The sequence below is a fragment of the Bufo bufo genome, chromosome 8 (assembly GCF_905171765.1).
Source record: "Bufo bufo chromosome 8, aBufBuf1.1, whole genome shotgun sequence".
NCBI classification, from domain to species: Eukaryota; Metazoa; Chordata; class Amphibia; order Anura; family Bufonidae; genus Bufo; species Bufo bufo.
Genome location: NC_053396.1, coordinates 161933835 through 161961523, shown reverse-complemented (window position 1 = coordinate 161961523; position 27689 = coordinate 161933835). Strand labels below are relative to the sequence as shown.

The 27689-nt window shown below is 43.8% G+C and overlaps 1 protein-coding gene across 1 annotated transcript in view; it reads right to left on the bottom strand.

Annotated features, from left to right (window-relative positions):
- The window catches only part of GPC3 (glypican 3), a 712927-nt gene that overhangs the window by 452201 nt on the left and 233037 nt on the right, over positions 1 to 27689 (bottom strand). Inside the window, exon 3 of the mRNA XM_040442690.1 lies at positions 26036 to 26727. Coding sequence (XP_040298624.1) covers positions 26036 to 26727 — 692 coding nt within the window. The remainder of the gene's footprint in view (positions 1 to 26035; positions 26728 to 27689) is intronic.

Below are 27689 nucleotides of genomic sequence, written 5' to 3'. Positions count from 1 at the left end.
TACCCAAGACAGGATTAATAAATCTGTCTCACTGTGCATAGGACGCAATTTATCACAACTGCCGAAGCCTGAAATACTGGCCTTGTTGCCCACAGCAACCAATCAAAGCTCAGCTTTTGTGATTGTTTGCTATGGACAACAAGGCCACTTTCTTTGACAGTCTTGATAAATAAGGCCACATTTTAGTAACTTCATTTTGGCTTATCTAGCTGCTGTGCCTAATGCAATTATTTGTATATTATTCAAATGAGCTCGCTGGTCAGACTGACTCTGCACTCTGCATCGTGTATTAAAAGTTGCTAATGTGTACTTTGCTCAAGAAGACTCCAGAGTGTGCGGAGAACCTTTTTTTTGGCAATAGGAAACCAGTATGTGAAATCTTTAATTGTTAAAATGAACTGCATTAAATCCATTAAAAGTGGCCTTAGATCAACGCGAAAAAGGTTTTTACAGTTGTATCTGCCTTTGACTAAGTGGATAGTGCAAAGGATCATGTTAAACGCATTAGCTAATTCAATATAGCAAGGGAAGATGAAGTCTTCAACACAACACTGAATTGACAGAAGTCCATATTTGCTAAATTTACCATTCCAATATCCCACCCAGTCTGACATCTTGCGTGAAAGGATGCAGGATGGACTCTGGGCCAGTACAGTTAAAGGGGTTCTCCCATAATTAATGTAAAAAATGAAAATCAGACATCATATAGTACATGGCAATCTCTTTCTAACAAAGCTAGATTTATTTCAAGCTTGCAGCTCAGGGGAAGTGTCCTTTCTCAGGGGGCATGTCCTCAGTGGCGTCTCTAGCTTTCAAATTTTGGGGGGGCACACTGGGGGCCAGGACAAAAGTAGGGGGGGCAGCTATAACAACGATACATTTACACAAGTATGCTTAGAAATGCTGCAATACTTTACCCAATACCTAAAACCGCAACAGGGAAGAAAAGTCCTGCTATCTGTGGATGACACTTTTATAGAGAGGGGGATCTGTGGATGACACTGCTATGGGAGGGATCTGTGGATGCCACATACCGTATATAGCATCTTATGCTATATGTGACATCCACAGATCCACCCCATGACAGTGTCATCCCCATTTCCCCCTCCATAACAGTGTCATCCACAGATCTCCCTCCCTATAACAGTGTCATCCACAGATTCCCCTCCCTGTAACAGTGTCATCCACAGATCTCCCTCCCCGCCTCTCACAGGAGTGTACATTTGACATTTCTAAACTGTAATCCATATCCTGCAGTAACTTTAACTTTAAATCAGGATTAAGCGGCCGCTCATCTCTACTAGTACCTTAACCTTACACCACTCAGCTAGCTTCGGTAACAGGGCCAGGCTACAGCCTACAGGTACTGCCTGTTAGTTGTTATCGAGCGAGTGCTGATTTCTGCAGGCCAGAGCATACGGATTACAGTTTAGAAGAAATGTACACTCCTGTGAGCGGTCCAGACCAGTGGCGGATCCAGAGCCTGGTCTCGGGAGGGGCACTTCCAGATTATTTTCTGTCTGCCGCCACAGAACAAGGGTGCTTATAGAACAGACTACACAGTGTAGAGGTATACTGTACATTGTGGGGCACAGTATAGAGGTATACTTTATATTGTGTGGCACAGTGTAGAGGTATACTGTATATTGTGTGGCACAGTGTAGAGGTATACTGTATATTGTGTGGCAGTGTAGAGGTATACTGTGTGGCACAGTGTAGAGGTATACTGTATATTGTGTGGCACAGTGTAGAGGTATACTGTACATTGTGGGGCACAGTGTAGAGGTATACTGTATATTGTGTGGCACAGTGTAGCGGTATACTGTATATTGTGTGGCACAGTGTATGCTATATGTCTATAACAAACATATTTCACATGAAAACTTACTGTTACTTGGCTTGGCCCTTGGGGATCTCGGACACAACTTCAACACTTGGCTGGGGGGCTCGGTGGAGCTGATGTTGTGTTTTATCCTAATGAGAGAGATTTCATAATAAGGATTTGGAGAAGGGGCTGAGGGGTCACAGAGCAGGGAGAGGCTGGTGCTGCTAATAGGGGGGGTCATACCATAGGGGAGTAATAAAGCCCACCATAATGCCCCCCAGTAGAAATAATTCTCCTTATAATGTGACAATGCAAAAAATACCCCCTTATGCCCCCAGTTGAGCTAATGTCCCCCATAATGTTCCAGTATAAAATGCCCCCAGTAAATGCCCCCATAGTGCTCCTCTCCCCCCTTCCTCCTAGTGCCCCCCATAATGTGCCAGTATAAAATGCCCCATATATCGTGCCTCAGTAGATGCCCTCAGTGTCCCCCATAATTGTCCCCCATAATTTGCAATGATAAAATACCCCTTCTTAGTGCCCCCCGTAGATGACTCCATAGTACTCCTCTCCCGCCTTCCCCATAGTACCGACCATAATGTGTCCCAGTATAAAATGCTACTGTACAGAGCCCCCCATATAAAATACCCCTTCTTTGTGGCCTCAGTAGATGCCCCTATAGTGCCCACCAATAATGTGCCAGTAATAAGTGCCCTCAATAATGTGCCACTGCCAGTAACAAGTGCCCCCCATCACGTGCCAGTAACAAGTGCCCCCATCACGTGCCAGTAATAAGAGCCCCCAATGTGCCAGTAATAAGTGCCCCACATCACGTGCCAGTAACAAGAGCCCCCCAATGTGCCAGTAATAAGCCCCCCATCACGTGCCAGTAATAAGCCCCCCATCACGTGCCAGTAATAAGCTCCCCATCACGTGCCAGTAATAAGCCCCCCATCACGTGCCGGTAATAAGCCCCCCCATTATGTGCCAGTAATAAGCCCCCCCATCATATGCCAGTATTAAGCCCCACCATCATGTGCCAGTATTAAGCCCCCCCATCATGTGCCAGTATTAAGCCCCCCCCATCATGTGCCAGTATTAAGCCCCCCCATCATGTGCCAGTATTGTAATAAGCCCCCCAATGTGCCAGTAACACTATTGTAAAAAATAAAAAATACTTATACTTACCTCAGTGTCAGCGATGCGATGCAGGCCTCTTCCGGCCTGTGTCCCGCGCTGTATGGCTCAGGCGGTGTGATGACGTCATTGCGCCGTCTGCGCCGGCCTCTGATAGGCTGCCGGCACAGGCAGATTACTATGGAGATGAGCGCAATGGAAGCGCTCATCTCCCTGTGCCCGGCAGCGGCTCACTTGGGGGGGGGGGCATTTTAGTTGGGGGGGCACATGGGGGGACACAGCGTGATGTAGGGGGGGGCCGTGGCCCCCTCTGGCCCCCCCCTGGCGACGCCACTGCATGTCCTGTCTGCCACAGCTAGTCGCAGTTAAAGGATAGAACCAAGCATGTGTTTCCATCTCAGTGTGCAGGACAAAGGAATTAAAATGAAGAGTGAACAGCAGGTGGCGCTATGCAGACAGATTTCACTGAATAATTCCGCAGCTATAATAACTTTTTAATTACATGCAAGTATAAAAGTATTCAGATCCAGGTGCTGGTTTGAAAACTGTAGAATATTATTTGTGGGCCAATCCCTTTAACTTATCAACCATATAGCCCCCGACACAAGTCTAATTATTCTATTATAATTAATTTTCTTAATATTATAATTAATTATTCTAATTGTCATACATCAGATAAGGTGAGAGAACGACAAATTAAAAAGGTGTATTCTGGGGGGATTCTTTTTAATTAAAATAACAAACCATCATTATCCACCAATCTAACCCCAAGCCACTGCTCTAGTCCCTTCTCCTCTCTACTTCCTGGTCTCAGGCTCATAACCCACTACGGCCCAGTTAGTAGTTAAAATGATTCATTGAAATACCACTTTAAATTCCAAGAGCACCATCTATAGTTCCTTCTTTTGAAACCCGAATAAGAGGAGAGGGTAGCTGCTTCCTAAACTGTACCCAAAGGTAAATGTCCAAAGGCTTTCTAAATGTTTAATCAGTCCTGGATTTGTTTTATGCTGCTAGCTAACAAACTAGATGTAAGGATAAAAGACATAACTTCAATAGACGTTATACAATGTGGCCCACGAAAAAGTAGCCCGCCTCCAGCGATAGTATGACAAGATGAACAAGCAAGTGGATTGTTTTTTTTCAATTAACCACAAGTCACAAGAGATGCTGAAAGTGGTCCCGTTCACGTCTATGTATCTTTGGGCACATCGGATTATGTTGGCTGATGCCGCTTGCAGCTCTTCAACAGTGTTTCTGCAGAAGAAAAAATGTCCTGCTTTTTCCAACAAGATGGGGCAACATGCCGCACCTCACAGGATTTACTGGCACGAGATCATGAACTGTTTACGGAAGAGCAAACCGTGAGCAAGGGGTTATGGCCACCATGTTCCCCAGACTTGTCCACATGCCATTTTTATACGTGGGGAAATGTAAACCAGAAAGTGTCTGCTAACAATCCAAATCCCCTGGATGAACTCAAGTAGAACATCACAAACACCATCTGCGGCATCACAAGCAGTATCAGCCGACATAATCCGATGTGCCCAAAGATGCAGAGACGTGAACGGGGACCACTTTCAGCATCTTTTAGGACTTGTGGGTAATTAAAAAAAATAAAATAAAAATCCACTTGCTTGTTCATCTTGTCATACTACTTTTTGGTGGGCCACCCTGTACAACGATTCATTTGGTGGCTTTTAACATATGGATCTGCACAGACAAATGGTCAAAGAGAGCCCATACTGTATAGTGGTCACTTGAGGTTTGTTCTAAACACACATTGAACATAAATCTATAAAAATCAAATTAGGCTTTTGTAGATAATTCCAGAAGCTCCATTTGCTATTTTAAGTCAAATCTGCTTCATACTGGCATTGAGGTTAAACACACACAAAAATGTATTAGTATAAAAGGTACCAGAAACTAAATGTTTAACCACAAAGGCAATAAAGGTTATATAATTCATGGTATTAGAGCTAAAGCAGGCCATTAAAATTGCACTAATTAATTTTCCACTTCGAAAATCACTACCATGGATGAACACTTCTTGTAGTATATGGGCCTTTAATGACTAGTGTTGGTCAGAACAGAATACTGGTCACACCATTATGAACCATTAGCTGTACTTCATCACTTTTAGTGGTAAACTACACATCAGACTGTCAAAGTTTAGAAAAAATATACTGCAGTTGATTCAGTAGTAGACCGAACAATAGTGGATGAGGAACCCGCAAAAAAGTTTTAAAAAGAGGAAATGAGCATATATGGTCACAACATGTTGTTTGTTTTTTTGTCTTATTTTCTTTGCAGAGATACAGTACAGACCAAAAGTTTGGACACACCTTCTCATTCAAAGAGTTTTCTTTTATTTTCATGACTATGAAGGCATCAAAACTATGAATTAACACATGTGGAATTATATACATAACAAACAAGTGTGAAACAACTGAAATATGTCATATTCTAGGTTCTTCAAAGTAGCCACCTTTTGCTTTGATTACTGCTTTGCACACTCTTGGCATTCTCTTGATGAGCTTCAAGAGGTAGTCCCCTGAAATGGTCTTCCAACAGTCTTGAAGGAGTTCCCAGAGATGCTTAGCACTTGTTGGCCCTTTTGCCTTCACTCTGCGGTCCAGCTTACCCCAAACCATCTCGATTGGGTTCAGGTCTGGTGACTGTGGAGGCCAGGTCATCTGGTGCAGCACCCCATCACTCTCCTTCATGGTCAAATAGCCCTTACTTTCAAAGTTTTCCCAATTTTTCAGCTGACTGACTGACCTTCATTTCTTAAAGTAATGATGGCCACTCGTTTTTCTTTACTTAGCTGTTTTTTTCTTGCCATAATACAAATTCTAACAGTCTATTCAGTAGGACTATCAGCTGTGTATCCACCTGACTTCTCATCAACGCCACTGATGGTCCCAACCCAATTTATAAGGCAAGAAATCCCACTTATTAAACCTGACAGGGCACACCTGTGAAGTGAAAACCATTTCAGGGGACTACCTCTTGAAGCTCATCAAGAGAATGCCAAGAGTGTGCAAAGCAGTAATCAAAGCAAAAGGTGGATACTTCGAAGAACATAGAATATGACATATTTTCAGTATTTTCACACTTGTTTGTTATGTATATAATTCCAAATGTGTTAATTCATAGTTTTGATGCCTTCAGTGTGAATCTACAATTTTCATAGTCATAAAAATAAAGAAAACTCTTTGAATGAGAAGGTGTGTCCAAACTTTTGGTCTGTACTGTATGTTGAGAAACTTTAGGAACAGTTATTGGTGTGAACATAATTTGAGAAAAATTGAAAGCTAATTTGTAGTATAGTCAAAAAGCAGCCAGTCTTTTAAATTAAACTGTGTTTAAATTTTAAACCATTTTTGCCCAGGAACTGCCGTGAGGGTGCATGTCACGGCGGATTGTCCATAGACCTTACAGGGAAATTTTCCGGTGGGCTGATGCTCAGGGGGCCACCTAGGCCCTCCTCACGGCTGGCCAGTGGAAGTTTTTGGGGATGTATTTTGTTTCTGCTGGCAGTTTTTTTGTGATGAACTGTGGTATTTGCCTCTGTTGGGGTGGTATAATGTACCACAATATGGTATTGTTGGCCCTTCCTACTTGTGTTGGCCCTGCCTTCCATCAATTTGGACCAGACTACAAAACGGCCATTTTCAGTATTTTTTCCAGGGCCACTTTAAGTTTCCAGTCCGCCCCTGTAGGCAAGTCATTAGTGATATGATTCACATAGATGCAATCTATTTTAATACAGGAGCCCTTGCTATAATAAAACATATGAAATAATTTTTAACATCTTATTAATGTAAAAAATGTTCTTATTAAATCATTGGGTGACCTCAGAGTCAACCGTCAACTCTACATGATTTCCTATTTTTTATATATATATATATATATATATATATATATATATAACTCAGCCATGTTTGTTGGTCCCCTTGCTCACGCCTGCCTTTTCAGCTTTGCCCATAAATTTTCAATAGGATTGAGATCAGGGCTTTGTGATGGCCACTCAAAAACTTTGACTTTGTTATCCTTAAGCCATTTTGTAACCAGTTTGGCAGCATGCTTCGGGTCATTGTCCATTTAGAAAACCCATTTCCGCCCAAGCTTTAACTTCCTGGCTGATGTCTTGAGATGTTGCTTCAGTGTTTCCACATAGTCTTCTTTCCTCATGATGCCATCTATTTTGTGAAGTGCACCAGTCCCTCCTGCAGAAAAACAACCCCATAACATGATGCTGCCACCCCCGTGTTGGGATGGTGTTCTTAGGCTTCCAAGCTTCTCCCTTTTTCCTCCAAATGTAACGATGGTCATTATGGCCAAAAAGTTCAATTTTAGTTACGTCAGACCACAGGACATGTCTCCAAAAATGTAGGTCTTTGTTCCTGTGTGCATTTGCAAACATTAATCTGGCTTTTTAAGGTTTCTTTTGGAGTAATGGGTTTTTCCTGGCAGAGTGGCCTTTCAGCCTATGTTGATACAGTACTCGTTTCACTGTGGATATTGACACAATCTTACCAGCTTCCGCCATCATCTTCACAAGGTCTATTGCTTTTGTTCTTGGGTGTCATGGTCTTACCTGCTTGCTGCTCTCCTTCGTTTGACATGTGCTGGCGGCCATCTTGGGTTCTGGGTTTCTTGTAGCCTTCCACCCTGCGGCTCCTCCTTCCCCTGGGAGGAGCTGGATGCCTAGCTCATATATATAGGAGGTCTGTGGCTTCAGTTCCTTGCTTGGTCCTCCTGTGTTCACATGCTTCTAGACTGCTGCTGCTGGTTCCTGATCCTGGCTTCGTCTGACTACCCTGCTGGTTCCTGATCCTGGCTTCGTCTGACTACCCTGCTGATTCCTGATCCTGGCTTCGTCTGACTACCCTGCTGGTTCCTGATCCTGGCTTCGTCTGACTATCCTTCTGGTTCCTGACCTCTGGCTTCGCAAAGACTCTGCTCGGTTTCACCATCCGTTTGGACTTTTGCTTTACAGCTTTATTTTCAATAAAGCCTTCTATTTTCACTTATCTCTTGTTGTACGTCTGGTTCATGGTTCCGTGACATTAGGACCAAGCCATGAATTCTGACGGTACAGGGCCATCCTCGCTACCCACGCTGGTTGCCAGACTTGATCAGCAGGATCACCTGTTGGGTCGGTTCGCTGTGGCGTTGCAAACCCTGCTTGAACGCACGGCTCATTTCGCTCCCGTTGCCGATGGGTCGGTTGTCGCTCCTGGGCTCGCTCCTACTGCCGCTCCGGTTGTTGCGCCAGAGTCTACCCCGACACCTGTTGTTGCGCCTGCGGTGTTTCGGGGTATGACCGGTTCTGCCCCTCTTCCACAGCGCTTTGGGGGAGAGCCAACTCAGTGCCGAGGTTTCCTTAACCAGGTGGGCATTTATTTTGAGTTGCTGCCACATGCCTTTCCTACTGAGAGATCAAAGGTGGGCTTCTTGATCTCGCTGCTCTCGGACAAGGCCTTGGCCTGGGCCAGCCCTTTATGGGAGAACAACAATCCGGTGGTTGCCGAGTTTTCCGGTTTTGTTGCTTCTCTTCGGAAGGTATTCGATGTGCCGGCTCGTGCTGCCTCTGCTGCGAAGCTCCTTATGTCCATCAGACAGGGTTCTCGATCCGTAGCTGAATACGCCATTGAGTTTCGTACCCTGGCAGCAGAGGTGGGCTGGAATAATGAGGCTCTGGTCGCTGCTTTCTCTCATGGTCTCTCGGATGCCTTGAAGGATGAGGTTGCAGCTAAGGACCTACCAGTTGAGCTCGAGTCTCTTATTTCTTTCCTGATTTTGATTGACACCAGACTCAGGGAGAGACCTTCCTTTAAGGAGAACCTGCGGAGGTCTTCTAACAGATTGGTGCCTACGTTTGCTGTCCCACCCGTGCCTCCCTCTCCTCCCACGCCTCCTGGGGATGACTTGTCTGGGGGTGAACCCATGCAGCTGGGGTTTGCTCGCCTGTCCGAGGGGGAGAGGGCACTCCGGAGACGCGAGGGCCGATGCATGTACTGTGGTCTCGGTGGGCATTTTCGGTTGGCATGTCCGAACCGTCCGGGGAACGCTCGTACCCTGAGATCCTGTCGGGGGCAGATCTTGGGTGGAGTCTCCTCGTCCCCGGTTTCCCGTGTTGACAAACCACTGATCACTGTTGTCCTCTCCTGGGTCGGGGGCTCGGTGACGACCCAGGCGTTGGTGGACTCTGGTGCTGGTGGTTTGTTCATTGATAGTGTGTTCGCTGCCGCCAATTCCATTCCTCTGCAGGCTCGAGGTTCCCCACTGGCTCTTGAGGCGATAGACGGCAGACCCCTTCTGCCGCCACACGTGACTCATGAGACCCTTCCAGTGGGGATAGCCATTGGTGCCGTTCACAGAGAGTCGGTCTGCCTCCAGGTTATTTCGTCTCCACACTACTCGGTGGTCTTGGGGTACCCCTGGCTCCAGAAGCATAATCCGACTTTCGATTGGAGATCGGTCGAGATCCTCTCGTGGTCACCGCAGTGTGGGGCTAGTTGCATCCATGGGTCTGTCAAGTTGCTGTGTACTTCCTCGGACTCTCTGTTGCCTCCTGAATACGAGGAGTACCGGGATGTATTCGATAAGGTGCGCGCGGTTGCCCTACCTCCGCACCGCCCATACGATTGTGCCGTAGAGTTACAATCTGGTGCCGTTCCTCCTCGTGGCAAAGTCTATCCACTGTCGGTAGCGGAGAATGAGGCCATGGAGGAGTACGTGAGGGAGGCGCTTTCACGCGGACACATTCGCAAGTCTTCGTCCCCGGCAGGGGCTGGATTTTTCTTTGTGAAAAAGAAGGGCGGTGAGTTGAGGCCTTGCATCGATTACAGGGGTCTCAATCGCATCACGATCAAGAACGCTTACCCGATACCCTTGATTTCCGAGCTGTTCGATCGCCTTAAAGGGGCCACGGTCTTTACCAAACTCGACCTGAGGGCGGCATATAACCTGGTAAGGATCAAGGCGGGCGATGAGTGGAAGACCGCGTTTAACACCAGGACCGGTCATTACGAATCCTTGGTTATGCCCTTTGGGTTGTGCAATGCGCCCGCAGTCTTTCAGGAATTCATCAACGATGTTTTCCGTGACCTGTTGCAGCAGTGTGTGGTAGTCTATTTGGATGACATCTTGGTATATTCTGAATCCATGGAGGCCCACATTCTGGATGTCAGACGAGTGTTGCAACGGTTACGAGAGAACAAGCTGTTCGGTAAGCTTGAGAAATGCGAATTTCACCGATCCCAGGTAACCTTCTTAGGTTACATCATTTCCGCTGAGGGGTTCTCCATGGATCCTGAGAAGGTTTCGGCTGTCTTACAGTGGCCCCAGCCCAGTGGTCTTCGTTCCCTGCAGCGCTTTTTGGGCTTCGCCAATTATTATCGGAAGTTCATCAGGGACTTTTCCATGCTGGCCAAGCCTCTCACGGATCTGACCAGGAAGGGCAGTAATTCCCAGGTCTGGCCGCTCGAGGCCATCCGAGCTTTTGAGGCCCTAAAGTCCGCCTTTGTGTCGGCTCCGATTCTGTCGCATCCCAACCCTGGGCTGCCCTTTGTCCTCGAGGTGGACGCGTCTGAGACGGGAGTAGGCGCCCTTCTGTCTCAGCGTAGAACACCAGAGGGTCCTCTGCTTCCTTGTGGGTTTTACTCCCGGAAACTGTCTTCCGCGGAGTGCAACTATCAGATTGGTGACAGGGAGTTATTGGCCATCGTGCAGGCCCTTAAAGAATGGAGGCACTTGCTCGAGGGTTCGGTGGTTCCGGTTCTCATCCTGACGGACCACAAGAATCTGACCTACCTTTCTGAGGCCAAGAGATTGACACCACGTCAGGCCAGATGGGCTCTGTTCTTGTCACGTTTTAATTACGTGGTCTCCTACCTACCCGGTTCCAAGAACATCAGGGCGGATGCCTTATCACGGCAGTACTCCGAGCTGTCCAGGGAGGAGTCGATTCCGACTTCGGTCATACCTCCGAATCAGATCCTGGCCGCCATTCGCACCAGCCTGACCTCTCCCCTGGGTGAGCAGATTTTGGCGGCTCAATCTGGTGGGCCTTCTGCAACCCATAGCCACCGGGGAGCGCCCATGGTCACACCTGGGGATGGATTTCATTGTGGACCTCCCTGCATCCCGAGGCCATACGGTCATTCTCATGATTGTGGATCGGTTTTCCAAAATGTGCCACTGTGTTCCTCTCAAGAAGTTACCCTCTGCACAAGAGTTGGCCACGATTTTTGCCAGGGAGGTCTTCCGGTTGCACGGTTTGCCTAAGGAGATTGTGTCGGATCGGGGGAGTCAGTTTGTGTCCAGGTTCTGGCGCGCCTTTTGCTCCCAGTTGGGGATTCATCTCTCCTTCTCCTCGGCCTACCACCCTCAGTCCAATGGGGCCGCAGAACGATCCAATCAGGCCTTGGAGCAATTCCTTCGTTGCTATGTCTCCGATCACCAAGACAATTGGGTTGACCTCCTGCCTTGGGCTGAGTTTGCCAGGAACACGGCGGTGAACTCTTCCTCTGGGACGTCTCCCTTCATGGCCAATTATGGGTTCCAACCTGCCGTGTTACCGGAGGTATTCTCTCCCCAGGATATTCCGGCTGTGGAGGATCACCTTTCCGTCCTACGTGCTTCTTGGGTACAGATCCAGAAGTCCCTTGAGGTCTCTGCGCAGCGCCAGAGACTCCAGGCTGATCGCAGACGAGCGCCTGCTCCTTCCTACCAGGTCGGAGACCGTGTATGGTTGTCCACCCGCAACCTCAACCTTCGAGTGCCCACTCCCAAGCTGGCGCCTCGCTTTGTTGGTCCCTTCCGAGTGCTTCGCAGGGTAAACCCGGTAGCCTATGCCCTTGCGCTTCCTCCTGGCATGCGGATCTCCAACGTGTTTCATGTCTCCCTGTTGAAGCCACTGGTGTGTAATCGTTTCACTTCCTCGGTTCCTCGGCCTCGTCCGGTCCAAGTGGGCAATCGTGAGGAATATGAGGTGAGCAATATCCTGGACTCACGCCTGGTCCGCGGTCGGTTGCAGTTTTTGGTCCATTGGCGTGGTTATGGTCCAGAGGAGCGTTCCTGGGTTCCCTCCGCAGATGTCCATGCTCCTGCCTTACTCCGAGCCTTCCACGCACGCTTCCCTCAGAAACCGTTTTGTGCTCCGCGGAGGAGGGGCCCTTGAGGGGGAGGTACTGTCATGGTCTTACCTGCTTGCTGCTCTCCTTCGTTTGACATGTGCTGGCGGCCATCTTGGGTTCTGGGTTTCTTGTAGCCTTCCACCCTGCGGCTCCTCCTTCCCCTGGGAGGAGCTGGATGCCTAGCTCATATATATAGGAGGTCTGTGGCTTCAGTTCCTTGCTTGGTCCTCCTGTGTTCACATGCTTCTAGACTGCTGCTGCTGCTGGTTCCTGATCCTGGCTTCGTCTGACTACCCTGCTGGTTCCTGATCCTGGCTTCGTCTGACTACCCTGCTGATTCCTGATCCTGGCTTCGTCTGACTACCCTGCTGGTTCCTGATCCTGGCTTCGTCTGACTATCCTTCTGGTTCCTGACCTCTGGCTTCGCAAAGACTCTGCTCGGTTTCACCATCCGTTTGGACTTTTGCTTTACAGCTTTATTTTCAATAAAGCCTTCTATTTTCACTTATCTCTTGTTGTACGTCTGGTTCATGGTTCCGTGACATTGGGTTGATATGCACATTTTGGACCAAAGCACGTTCATCTCTGGGACACAGAACCCGTCTGCTTCCTGAGCGGTATGATGGCTGGACTTTTCCATCTTGTTTGTACTTGCATATAATTGTTTGTACAGATGAACGAGGCATCTTTAGGTATCTTGAAATTGCACCCAAGGTTGAACCAGACTTGTGCAAGTCCACAATTCTCTTCCAGATATCTTGGCTGATTTCTTTAGACTTTCCCATGATGCTACACAAAGAAGCAGTGTGTTTCAGTTGTGCATTTAAATCCACAGGTGTGTCTCTAATTAACTCAGATGTTGGCAACAAACCTAACAGAAGCTTCCAAACACATGACATCATCATATGGGCAGTCCAGAATTGTTTAAAGGCATAGTAATGTAAGTGTATGTAAACTTTTGACATTGCATAAAGTAATAAAAGTGCCTTAAAACATTCTCTCTCTCTCATTATTCTGCCATTTGGCAAATAATAATAATTATGGTAATCCTAATTGACCAAAAACAGGAAAGGTTTATTCTGATTTCATGTCAGATATTGAGAAAAACATTGTCTTTTTATATAGTGTATGTAAACTTCTGGTTTTAACTGTGTATATATATATTTATATACAGTTGCAAGAAAAAGTATGTGAACCCTTTGGAATGATATGGATTTCTGCACAAATTGGTCATAAAATGTGATCCGATCTTCATCTAAGTCACAACAATAGACAAATAACACACAAGGAATTAAATGTTACCATGTTTTTATTGAACACACCATGTAAACATTCACAGTGCAGGTGGAAAAAGTATGTGGACCCTTGGATTTAATAACTGGTTGAACCTCCTTTGGCAGCAATAACTTCAACCAAACGTTTCCTGTAGTTGCAGATCAGACGTGCACAACAGTCAGGAGTAAATTTTTGACCATTCCTCTTTACAGAACTGTTTCAGTCCAGCAATATTCTTGGGATGTCTAGTGTGAATCGCTTTCTTGAGGTCATGCCACAGCATCTCAATCAGGTTGAGGTCAGGACTCTGACTGGGCCACTCCAGAAGGCGTATTTTCTTCTGTCTTTGGTCGTTGTCCTGTTAGTACAACCTTTTAAACCAACGACCAGTTGGTAAGATGTATGTCAACATATAGAAACCCAAAAAAGAAATCCCATAGGGATACACATACATACACAAAATATGAAATTTTATTGAATAATTACATACAAATAATTACAAAAAGGGGCCCCTTGAGAAAGCGGAGCGAAACGTACGTCGGTGTGCGCTCACAGCTGACTGGAGGTTGGATCCCTGCTCTGTACCATAGCCCAGGTATTTTCAGTTTTTTCCTTTAGTTGATTGGTGTCTGTATGCCCACCATTGGTTGCCTGTTGGGACCTTGTGTGGATGTCTTTTGATACAGGGCATTTAGGAACATCAGATTTCCAGGGCATTTTTGGTACATAGATATAATTTCTTTTGGCATTGCTGCTTCTAGTTCTTGTGCAGAGTTTATTTTGGTTCTTGGGATCTTATACCATGCCGGTCAGCATGTGAGCTACCATTTGCAACATCGCCTGTATTGCTGCTTGACATTTTAGATCATTGTTTATCATGTTTTTGTAATTATTTGTATGTAATTATTCAATAAAATATCATATTTTGTGTATGTATGTGTATCCCTATGGGATTTCTTTTTTGGGTTTCTCTAGTTGTCCTGTTGCAACACCCATCTTCTGTTGAGCTTCAGATGGTGGACAGATGGCCTTAAGTTCTCCTGCAAAATGTCTTGATAAACTTGGGAATTCATTTTTCCTTCGATGATAGCAATCCGTCCAGGCCCTGATGCAGAAAAGCATACTTCACAGTTGGGGTGAGGTTTTGATGTTGGTGTGCTGTGCCTCTTTTTCTCCACACATAGTGTTGTGTGTTTCTTCCAAACAACTCAACTTTGGTTTCATCTGTCCACAGAATATTTTGCCAGTACTGCTGTGGAACATCCAGGTGCTCTTGCGCAAACTGTAAACGTGCAGCAATGTTTTTTTTGGACAGCAGTGGCTTCCTCTGTGGTACCCTCCCATGAAATCCATTCTTGTATAGTGTTTTACGTATCGTAGATTCGCTAACAGGGATGTTAGCATATGACAGAGACTTTTGTAAGTCTTTAGCTGACACTCTAGGATTCTTCTTCACCTCATTGAGCAGTCTGCGCTGTGCTCTTGCAGTCATCTTTACAGGACAACCACTTCTAGGGAGAGTAGCAGCAGTGCTGAACTTTCTCCATTTATAGACAATTTGTCTTACCATGGACTGATGAACAGCAAGGCTTTTGGAGATACTTTTATAACCCTTTCCAACTTTATGCAAGTCAACAATTCTTAATCGTAGGTCTTCTGAGCTCTTTTGTGCAAGGCATCGTTCACATCAGGCAATGCTTTTTGTGAAAAGCAAACCCAGAACTGGTGTGTGTTTTTTTTTTATAGGGCATGGCATCTGTAACCAACACCTCCAATCTCATCTCATTGATTGGACTCCAGTTGGCTGACACCTCACTCCAATTAGCTCTTGGAGATGTCATTAGTCTAGGGGTTCACATACTTTTTCCACCTGCACTGTGAATGTTTACATGGTGTGTTCAATAAAAACATGGTAACATTTAATTCTTTGTGTGTTATTAGTTTAAGCAGACTGTGATTGTCTATTGTTGTGACTTAGATGAAGATCAGATCACATTTTATGACCAATTTGTGCAGAAATCATTCCAAAGGGTTCACATAGTTTTTCTTGCAACTGTATATATATATATATATATATATATATACATACATACATACATACACACACACACATATATACAGGGAGTGCAGAATTGTATTTGTATTTGTATGCAGTTGTATTTTTGAGGATTAATTTTATTATTGAACAACAACCATGTTCTCAATGAACCCAAAAAACTCATTAATATCAAAGCTGAATATTTTTGGAAGTAGTTTTTAGTTTGTTTTTAGTTTTAGCTATTTTAGGGGGATATCTGTGTGTGCAGGTGACTATTACTGTGGAAGGGATTTCATCCCGAAACGCGTATGGTTGGCAGACAGTGTGGGACAAGATAAAGAAGACGCTTAAAACTTAAGTGAACTTTACAACTATTTGAAAACCCCGCTTGAAACAGGAAGTCACCTGACCTATCGGACTGAAACCACGTGGGACGCCACCGTCAGGTCCTGGAAGGTCAGAGTACATTCAGCAATACGGGGAATCGTCAACAGGCGAGCACGCCTCCAAAGGTCTTTGCAGCTCACAGTTCAACACCCGGACGGCTAACAGGAGCGATTCCTGCGGCTCACAGCCAAGCAACGACCCGACTATTAGGAGTGGTAAAGTACACTTGCAATTAATATAGCGCTTTCGACACCAATACTAACCGCATTCACTTCATTTGTTCATCACCATATGACCCATTAAGGACTTCAATATGACCTATTATGGACTTTAACAAGAACAATAGAGATTGAACATCATCACTATAGTGGTCATAACAGGGTATATGTGTATTTTTAGTGTGTTTTATGTTATTTTATGTATTTTATACAACATGTTGTTAGTTATTAAATAATACTTTTCAAACCATTCTTTGCTTTGCCTATATCAATGCCAGATATTGAGTGACGCCCAATCCTTTGCAATTCTATTTACACTTCCAAACAGCAACAGGGAGTGCTGTGTGGCAGTGCACCTATTCCAGAATATATCAGTGAGTGAGCCACCAAACCTTGACTTTTCTATGTTCTCATTCTGTTTACGCCAAATTCGGACTCTACCATTTGAATGTCTCAACAGAAATCGAGACTCATCAGACCAGGCAACATTTTTCCAGTCTTCAACAGTCCAATTTTGGTGAGCTCGTGCAAATTGTAGCCTCTTTTTCCTATTTGTAGTGGAGATGAGTGGTGGGGTCTTCTGCTGTTGTAGCCCATCCGCCTCATGGTTGTGCGTGTTGTGGCTTCACAAATGCTTTGCTGCATACCTCGGTTGTAACGAGTGGTTATTTCAGTCAACGTTGCTTCTATCAGCTTGAATCAGTCGGCCCATTCTCCTCTGACCTCTAGCATCCTGAAGGCATTTTTGCCCACAGGACTGCCGCATACTGGATGTTTTTCCCTTTTCACACCATTCTTTGTAAACCCTAGAAATGGTTGTGCGTGAAAATCCCAGTAACTGAGCAGATTGTGAAATACTCAGACCGGCCCGTCTGGCACCAACAACCATGCCACGCTCAAAATTGCTTAAATCACTTTTCTTTCCCATTCTGACATTCAGTTTGGAGTTCAGGAGATTGTCTTGACCAGGACCACACCCCTAAATACATTGAAGCAACTGCCATGTGATTGGTTGACTAGATAATTGCATTAATGAGAAATATAACAGGTGTTCCTAATAATTCTTTAGGTGAGTGTATATATCACAAGTTAAGTTTCTCTCCTTCTATTACATGCTGCTCTCAGATAGGACCGCACAGATCACTTGAAAGGCTTGCTTTTAGTCTAAATTTAAGCCTATGCCATCATGCCAATAGCTCTGCTATTTTTTGAAGGACTGCTTGGAGGGGTATGCTTACAGAAATATGCATAAAATAGGCATTGATGGGTTGTTTCAGTGTGATTAGTTTGGTCTTTCTGAGGAGCTGGCTGTTCTTCTTGAAGCCCAGGAGGATCATCACACAAGGAACACGGAAATCCCAGATCATTTTACAACTGCCAGAACCTACTAGACACCATGTTCTCTTTCTGATTGTAATCATAAAATAGCCTTGATCCCATAACGGCTGAAATTTGTGTAGAATAGCATAAAACATATTAAAAGATAATGTAACATCAGCACGGTAAATCACAACCATCTTTAAGTTTTTTCCCTACGCACTGACAATGTGACACTTTGTTTAATCATCTTGCTGATAAAAACTCTGTCCTGACTTTGATAAATCAAAGCTGGTTAAATTGTTGTTTTTCCAATGAAGACTAGAAAAAAAGAAGAAGTAGAGAAATGTAATGAATGTACGGCGCCACGCATAAGGGGAAAATGCCTCAGCATTGTAACTCTGCAAGTAACGACTTTGCTTCAGATATTCTTAAAACATCAATCTGGAGTGGGGGTGGGGGGGCGTTATCGATTAGATGCTCGAGCCGCAAGACAATATTTCATCCCTTGGTGATGCAGTACATATGATTATTGAAAGCAGTGTTTAGCGTACAATACAGGATCTAAGCAGACAGATTGCCTCATTAGAGATAATGCTAGGCCTGCATCTCTGTATTCCACAATGATGTCTGCCGCTGATTAAAAAGACACCAACCACTGTACAATAAAACAAACCAGAGCATACAAAAGGTTCAAAACACTTCAATTCAGAAACAGAGCGAGCATTTTCATTTTAATAGATGGTATTTATAATGCAGTGGCAGATGGTCCAAATGTGCAGATTTTGACACCACGGAAGCCTCGCTCTTTTTTAATAGTTTCTTTCTGCCAATGTGTCAAAGAACTTTAGGAACAAGTCTCAGAGTGACTCATAATCGAACAAAAACAAAATGCATGAACAAAGTTGAAGTAAAATAAAAAAGCTACAAAACAAAAAAAAAAAAAGAAAGAAGGCAACTGTTGAGATTTTCTTTTTTGTACCCCGATGACACCAGACCTGGGGATATCTGCAATGGTTTTTATGTTCATGTCAACATGTTTTTCATACCCTGTAAACCAAAAGATAAAGGATGGTTGGCATTAGCAATAGGACTAACCATCTCATTCCTTCCCCCTTTGTAGGAGTGGACTGGTAGGGAGGAGTTCTAGCTACAGTAGGAAAGAGAAGGAAGGAAGCATGTTCAATTACTCCTACTCCCAGAGTGCTAGGGTCCATCAAAAGAACTAATTCTCTGGTAGATCACTACTCCCGAGAGACTGCAAGAACACCAGGGTACCTTAGAAGCTACAGCATTGATGGCAGAGTGACCAGCAAGTCACAACTTGACATATCCTGCTGCCGGTGAGGGAATACAGTTCAGATACCCATCACCTAAATAACATCCAAGCCAGACCAACTCCAAATCTGCATTACACAGTGGACACCTAAGTGCCAACTTACAGCAGTTAGCCAGAAAGTCAAGGAAGAGACATCAGCAAGACAGTACATCAGGGGTGCCATTAACTGCCACTTATCCAACCACCAGACCTCATCAAATTGCACTTTGTCCAAACTACTGCTGGATGTACTAAAAGTTATATTTTTCACTAAGTAAAGAAAATTTTTTATTCTTTTACTTCTGGTGTGAGTCTTTAAATCACCTTTGCAGTGCACCGATCCCCACGGCCTGAGAGCACAGTGTGACATAGCATCTTATTAGGGCCACTACCATCCACTACAACTCCACATTTTAAGTAAGGTTCCTTGTTATCTGAGTAAGCTTTTGGTAACAAAGGTAGCGATGTAACATAACATCTATCCAATTATTTGAATAAAGTATTGAAGGAATTATGTCACTTTGAAAGAAAGATGAAGGATATACAGTACAGACCAAAAGTTTGGACACACCTTCTCATTCAAAGAGTTTTCTTTATTTTCATGACTATGAAAATTGTAGATTCACACTGAAGGCATCAAAACTATGAATTAACACATGTGGAATTATATACATAACAAACAAGTGTGAAACAACTGAAAATATGTCATATTCTAAGTTCTTCAAAGTAGCCACCTTTTGCTTGGATTATTGCTTTGCACACTCTTGGCATTCTCTTGATGAGCTTCAAGAGGTAGTCCCCTGAAATGGTTTTCACTTCACAGGTGTGCCCTGTCAGGTTTAATAAGTGGGATTTCTTGCCTTATAAATGGGGTTGGGACCATCAGTTGCGTTGAGGAGAAGTCAGGTGGATACACAGCTGATAGTCCTACTGAATAGACTGTTAGAATTTGTATTATGGCAAGAAAAAAGCAGCTAAGTAAAGAAAAACGAGTGGCCATCATTACTTTAAGAAATGAAGGTCAGTCAGTCAGCCGAAAAATTGGGAAAACTTTGAAAGTAAGGGCTATTTGACCATGAAGGAGAGTGATGGGGTGCTGCACCAGATGACCTGGCCTCCACAGTCACCGGACCTGAACCCAATCGAGATGGTTTGGGGTGAGCTGGACCGCAGAGTGAAGGCAAAAGGGCCAACAAGTGCTAAGCATCTCTGGGAACTCCTTCAAGACTGTTGGAAGACCATTTCAGGGGACTACCTCTTGAAGCTCATCAAGAGAATGCCAAGAGTGTGCAAAGCAGTAATCAAAGCAAAAGGTGGCTACTTTGAAGAACCTAGAATTTGACATATTTTCAGTTGTTTCACACTTGTTTGTTATGTATATAATTCCACATGTGTTAATTCATAGTTTTGATGCCTTCATAGTCATGAAAATAAAGAAAACTCTTTGAATGAGAAGGTGTGTCCAAACTTTTGGTCTGTACTGTACATGATTGGGCCAATTATCGAAACTAAATGTTTTTTTTACGAACCCTCATACCCAATAACTGCCCGGTGGACATGTGCTGGCAATCAGCCGCCAAACGCCCTTTTGTCGGATAATCCATTTAAGCAGCACAAAAACTCATCGTTTGTAGGCAGCACATCGCTATGTGTAAACAGTGATGTGCTGCTGGCAAACAAATGAAACTGTATGAGGCACCAATGATCGTAGCATAGATTATTCATCCCCATACAGCAGCAATAACAAGCGGGGAATGACTAAGAACAAACATTACTGTGAACGTTCATGTAAATTTAGCACAAAGCTGGATATGGAATTATTGAATAGGTTTCAAATATGGTCACACCTGGAAGCAAAGAGCTAGACAAATCCCAATAGCCAGGTAGCCAACACACATGGAGAATCCATACTGGCGCCTAACTTTTGGGATAGCTTTGAGTTAAAGTAAAATGTATCACACTGAACATGTTGCCCTAACAGTAGGCAGCATCACATACAGCTGGAGGAGCTGAGCAGATTGATATATAGTTTTGGGAAAAGATCAAGTAGAACTTGTAATTTTATTTAGTTAAATCTCAGCTCTTTTGGTTCAGCTGTACATGGGGTCAATCCTATCAGTTATTGATAGTATTTTCTATGTAAGTATGTATACAGACATAGCTGTCAGTCACTTATACCTCAGTGTACAACTGAAGTCAGAAAGAGCAGACTATGGCCTCTTGCACACGAACGTGTGTCCCCCGTGGCCGAATTACGCCCCGCATACGGCGGGTCCGCAATACACGGGATACCAGGAGTGTGCATTCCGCATCACGGATGCAGATCCATTCACTTGAATGGGTCCGCAAATCCGGAGATGCGGTGCGGAACTAAACAGAACCACAGAACGGAAGCACTGCGGAGTGTTTTCGTTGGGTTCCGTTCCGTGCTTTCGTTCCGCAAAAAGATAGAACTTGTCCTATATTTTTGCGGAACGGACGGATTGCGAACCCCATTCAAGTGAGTGGGGTCGCGATCCTCATGCGGCTCGCCCGCGGTCGTGTGCAAGAGGCCTAAGGGGGTAATTTAACATTCTAAAATATGGCTAACTTAGTTGTATTTCAGGCGCAGCGTTTAGCTGTGCCGCAATCTGCGACTTTTCCCGCTCATGCCAGGTCTAATATTGTGGGCGCGGTGTAAGTGGGGAAGGGGATGGGCTGGCAGGCACGTCTCATTTACCATTTTCTATGCCTGTTTTAGGTGTAGAAAAATGTCTAAATGTAAGACAGCAAGGAAGAGGTCTTACATTTAGAACTAGCCGGTCTTAATAAATGTGCCCCTAAATAACTATTTTGTTTCTTGAGAAACTAAACCGTGTCTGAGATGTCTGACAGCCACTTATGCCATACTGAATTCAGGTGATCCAAGCATGCATGTAATTCTACAGTGAGACTGCAGGAACACCCGTATAGCTTAGAAGCTACAGTGTTGCTAGTGAGTAGAATGATCAGCAAGTCACAGCTTTTCAGACCCTGCTGCAGTTGAGGGAATACAGTTTAAACATCCATCACCTAAATAACATTCGGGCCAGACTGACTTCAAGCCTGCATTACACAGTGGACACCAATAGCCTCAAATGCCAGATGTAGGGAATAGCCTTAAGTGCCAATGTAGGGAAATTACTCTGGGAGGGCCCATTTTTTAGGGTGTAACCACATGGCGCAGTAGTGTCACAGTTGTGACCCAGCTGTGATGCGTTCCGGTACCTCATGGCTGGAAAGCTCATAGCAAGATCTAATTAAACTAATGAAGACTGCACAGTTCAGTAGATCTGTATTGTTAATGGCCACCCCGCACCGTCAATACCTCTCTGCCAATAACTTTAAAGACCCACTTAACAGTGCCGTCTTCATTAGTTTAATTAGAGCCCTCTACAACCCTTCAGGCTACAAGGTACTGGAATGCAACACAGCCACGTCACAATTGTGACATGACCATGCCACGTGGTCGCATCCTTATAGTTAAGTGTCTGCCCAATAGAACATATGGACAGAGAGAGATAGACAAACAGATAGATAATAAGTAAGATGAGAAGAACTGTGTTGCTTTTGTGATTGGTCATGTTTTCTAGTTACTTAATTAATCTGTAATATTCATGTTCAACCCACAGTTTGATTAGTGCAACCAGCAGAAATTGCTTCCCGTACAGTGTAGTTAGGCTCATCGCTATTCATTCTGTCACTTAACAATGGTCAAAAGGTGCCTGCTGGGCAGCTCCAACTTAGCTAAAGGCACTGCCACTCAATGAGCAGGATCTAGGTCTTCAAGATAGCACATCAGGCGTCAGATCCACAGGTGAATGTCAAAAAATTAGAATATCATGCAAAGTTCATTTATTTCAGTAATGCAACTTAAAAGGTGAAACTAACATATGAGATACAAGCATTATATATGGACTAAGCCCCCACTCTGATGTAATAAAAGCTGAGACTCTTTGCCAATATATTTTGATCAAAACACATCTGTGCCCACCTACCCCCGCCAAGGTGGTCTCAGGCAGGTCCTACGATAAACCTACATTGGGCATCTATATTCAGGAGCGCAGACTCTGCACATATAGTCTCAGATCTTATTACATCAGAGTGAGGACTTAGTTCATATATAATGCTTGCATCTATTTTGTTAGTGCATTATCTTTTTTTTTCAGTGTTTTTTTTCTTTTCATAAATGTGGCCAGGGACATCCGCATATTTATTTATCATATTGTGAAGGTTGTTTTTATCTTTGTCTTTTCTGTGATTTTTGTTTATTATGTAGTATATGCTTGAGGGAGTGGCACCTTCAAGTGTGAATGCGCTCCACTTTTGCCCTTCCTATCAAACAGACCGCCTTGATTAGGTGGTACATATGGGTGTGCCTGCTCCTCCTCTGATTGGTTGCTGGATGCACATAGAGGTGACTAGGAGCAACACACCATATGTGTGGAGTCTGCGCTCCTGAACATAGATGCCCAAATGGCATAGGTAGGTTTAGCGTAGGACCTGTCTGACCTGAGACCACCTTGGCGGGGTAGGTGGGAACAGATGTGTTTTGATCAAAATATATTGGCTAAGAGTCTCCGATTTTATTACATCAGAGTGAGGACTTTGTACATATATAATGCTTGCATTTAATTTGGATAATTATGGCTTACAGTTTATGAAAACCCCAAAGTCACAATCTCAGGTACCCTTTGCTTATGGGGTATAAATTAATTAGCTGACTAGAGTGTGACACTTTGGGCCTAGAATATTGACCCTTTTCACAAAATTCAAATTTTGAGTTGCATTACTGAAATAAATGAACTTTTGCACGATATTAAAATTTTTCGAGTTTCACCTGCAGCTATTCTGACAGCAGTTGACTGTGCTCTCAGTTATGTCAGAGTGCCCTGCAATACCTGTCTTTGCTGGTGTTATCGCCTATGAGCGATGAAGGTGTCAAGTGTCTAGAATGGCATTAATGATGAAATATTCTATGAAAGTAATGAAAAGTTGTGGAATCAGGATTTGAAGTGCAGTGAGGGTGAAGAACTCTTGCAGGAGTTGAGGTGGAATAAGAGGGAACTAGATTTGTAGCTTGTAAAATGATGGATATAATGTCAGAAGAGAAGTAGTTTAGTAAGTAATGTGAACTACAGTAAATGCATAAAGCATGAGAATTCTGGGGTAAGAAATGTGAAAGACTGAGTGAGAAGAACTTCAAGTGACCATGACATAGGAGGCATGTGGGCGCTGGAGAAGGCAAATGCAAAGAAGGTGAGCATAAGATCTAAGACACCTATTACACTAGCACCACTGAAGTTCAGTTCTGACTTTCTACATGCGATTCTTTTCTTCTTCTAAGTGATATGAAGGTGTTCTTGGAGAGGGGTTAAAAAATCTAGTGAGAGAAGTGGGCAAATAAGAATCGTGAATGCTCAAGTCACTTCAACATAAAAACTGAAATTAAAAATTTAAAGAATCAAAAATGTAATTCTTTGCAGCCTAGATACTGTACTGCACTTAACATATGTTCTCTGTGCTCATCATACTTGTCATCCTAACTGTTCCCTGCCCATTATTTAATCCACTTTTATGCAACAGTATTCTGCAATAACATTTAAATGCCCAGCATATGAAGGCTTCAAAAAGTTTCCTCACTTGAGATACCTGTTACCACAGACATAATTAATACAGATAAAACAGGTTCTTAAATATACAGGTCAGAAAGCAGCAGGAGTCACAGAATAACTTTTTATGCTGCAAACAGGACCTTTTTAGGGGTCAGAGACAACTCCACTTTAAAATCAACGGTGCAGCTCATCATGGCCCACATGAGAAGTATAATACTGTACATGTGCAGTGAGCCAGTGCAGAGGATGGGAATGGTAATGGCCCTGATGAGATGTGTCACGATGTACTCTGTTAGGCCATTGCTCCCTGGGGATCGGTGCAGTGGAAAGGTGGTTTGAAGAATTAGGCCAAAAGTGAAAGAATAAAAGTCTCTTTACTCAGTGCAAAATATAACCTGTAGTATATCCTGCAGTAGTTTGTACAAAAGGCAATTTCTGTCCCTAGATGAAGAGGTATGGTGGCTGGATAAGTGGAGATTAATGCACTTCAGGTATGCTATCTTGCTTATAACTCTCCCTCTTGCACTTCTGGCTGACAGCAGTATGCTGGCACTTGTGGATATAGGTGTCCACTGTGCAATGCAGGCTTGGAGTTGGTCTGGCCTGTTATTTAAGTAATGGGTGTCTAAACCGTATTCCCACACCTGCAGCGGGGTCTGTAAAGATGCAACTTTCTGGTCACTCTGCTGACTATCAATTCTGTAGCTTCTAAGGTATAATGTTGTTCTTGCAGTCTTTCTGGAGCAATGGTCTCAGGAGAATGGGATCTCTTGCTGGTCACTTAGAACCTTGGAGTAGAAGCTCTCAACTGTCCTGCCTTCCTCCACACTGGTTAAACTAGAATGTCCCTTGCTGGAAGGAAGTAGGACCAGCCCACTCCCACACAAAAGGGAAGAATGGGGTGGTTAACCCTGTCCCTGCCACCAATATGTTTGTATGCTGGTATACTTACATGTCAATGCAAAACATAACATTACATAACAACTGCAAATACCCCCAGGTCTGGGACACTGCAGATCTAGCACCATAATGGTATTGCAGACAGGTACTACTTAGACTGCCAATAGGCTTTACTTAACAGGCTTTACTTACCTCCAATGTGATGTACTGCTTGGCTCAAGCCAATTATATACGTTTCCAGTGAAATGCACACATTGGATACCTTAGTTTTCCAGCCATAGATATTCAATAGGTGCAGGTCTCATGTCTGGATGGGATCTCGACTTGAGCCAACAAGACTGGAGAGGTGGCTGCTCTGTCAATTCACTTATATTGAACTTCATGTATTAGCCAAGTGTGCTTGCTTGGTTTTATCTGGAACTCTCATAGAAACAAATGGAAAGAGTCTTGCTAGTGTGGCCACCTTGAGATTGGAGATGGTTCCATAGATGAAACCTGCATCTATCGGACATCTATGGTATAACCCTTTAAGGTTCATAGAGCCACTAGCTCATCAGAAACAGGGGTACCATTTAGTTTGAGTTTTTATGTTCTCAGGTTTGAGTAATAGTCTTCTATTTACTACATATGCTGAAGCATGCAACAGCACCATATAAGATACAAGACAATTTACAAGACAATAATAGACTCTGCACAGTTATGCAGCCATGTAATGGACCCACTCACCTGAAGCAACTTCATCAAAAATCTCTACTGTTGGGATTTGGCTATTGGTTTTAAAGGCATTTTTCACATTAGCCTCTCCAAAACCTATTGTAATAATAAAGAAGTGACTTACCGCAGTGGAAAGCCTTCCTCCATTCTTTACAACAATTACTACAGCTTCTTGGATGAGTGAAAACAGATTAAGTAGAACACGTTCTAGGTCATAAATCCCATGCATCTCTTTGGCAAGTTTCTCAATTGATGCAATGTATTCGTTCCAGTAAGAGTCTATTTCCCCAACGCTAGAAAGGCAACCTCGCATTACAGTCCCACAATATCCAGCGCATGGTCGTGCCAGTAAATGACCTTGACAGTGGGAGCAGTACCACATTTTCAGTAGTGCCTTACCACAGTCCTTGTTGAACTTTAAATAGTCAGTAGTATTAATCACTTCGATGCCGAGATTCAGAGCCTGAAGGAAAACTCGAGAAGCCTGCAAGGACTTGGATACTTGTGTCATGATTGTTTTTGGATACTGACCAAACGCACTGACGTCTCGTCTGGCCAGTCGAAGACACTCTACACTTTCCACTGACTCTTTGAATCCAGGGCTCAAGTAACTGCCATACACTACCGGGAACAAGCCATCGAAAAAGTCATTCACCATATCATTCACATTAATGTCGGAACCCAAGACATAGAGTGAAATGTCTGTGAATAATTCACCGACCAGTTTAAAGGTTTTAGATGAGATGTTTTGGTAATGAGTCTTAAACATTGTGTTCGTGTAATTCCTTGCATGCCGTATTACCATTTCAAATGCTTCTGCAAGAAAACAGAAAAAGGAGAGAGTGAACAAAATGCAATTTGAATCCACTTTCATATATTTTTCTTTCTTTTGAAGCTTCAAAATTCACAAGACAAGGATGGATTTTATATGGCCACTTGTTTTTCTGAAGATCTATCGAAAGTGCCAATGTATAATGCTTCCATATCTTATTCTAGCAATTTTCTTTTTGTACCTACAAAGTGCTTTTATGTACATAATGCATTCTCAACATAGATTCAGCAAGAAAATCTTTCAGTAAGAACAATGTCATGTAGATCTAGACTTGTGAGAAGGAAACTGGTTAAAGCTTTAACCTGGCAAATGATAATCCCCCAACATATATCATCTATACTGCAATTGCTATGCTATATAATAATATTGTCCAGCTCCAGATCTTCAATCTGAAATCCGCCTAAAATCTGTGACTTCTCCCCGCTCATGCAGGTTTAAAATTGTGGGCGTGTGCGGGGAAGGGAACGGGTGTCATTCCCGTTTCATTTACCATTTTCTATGCCTGTTTTAGGAAGCAGTCTTACATTTAGAACTGGCGGAGGATCTGTCTAAACACCAATTCAAAAGAGCACATATGATATTACACAAAAATGTATTAGTAGAACAAATCATACATAACATATAAAATAAATAGCAGCAATACATGAAGGTACTATGACAGTATTAGTTCACCCTGGTCATTCAAGGCTGCATCGTCACATCTACATAGGGTATGCTGCGCCAGTAATAATTGTTATACACATATCACTAAAATCTTTAAAAGTATACCCATGTACCCATCTAGCTACAAAAAATATTGCACAAGTCCTATAAGTAGCCATACCAGTAGCTACTGTAACCCCTGCAGAGAGAAATCCCAACAGGAATTAACCTGATAAGTTGGAATACTATCCCGCATACCCTGGTAACGACAAAACCATCATCAATTGAGAAATAAGTGCAAAAA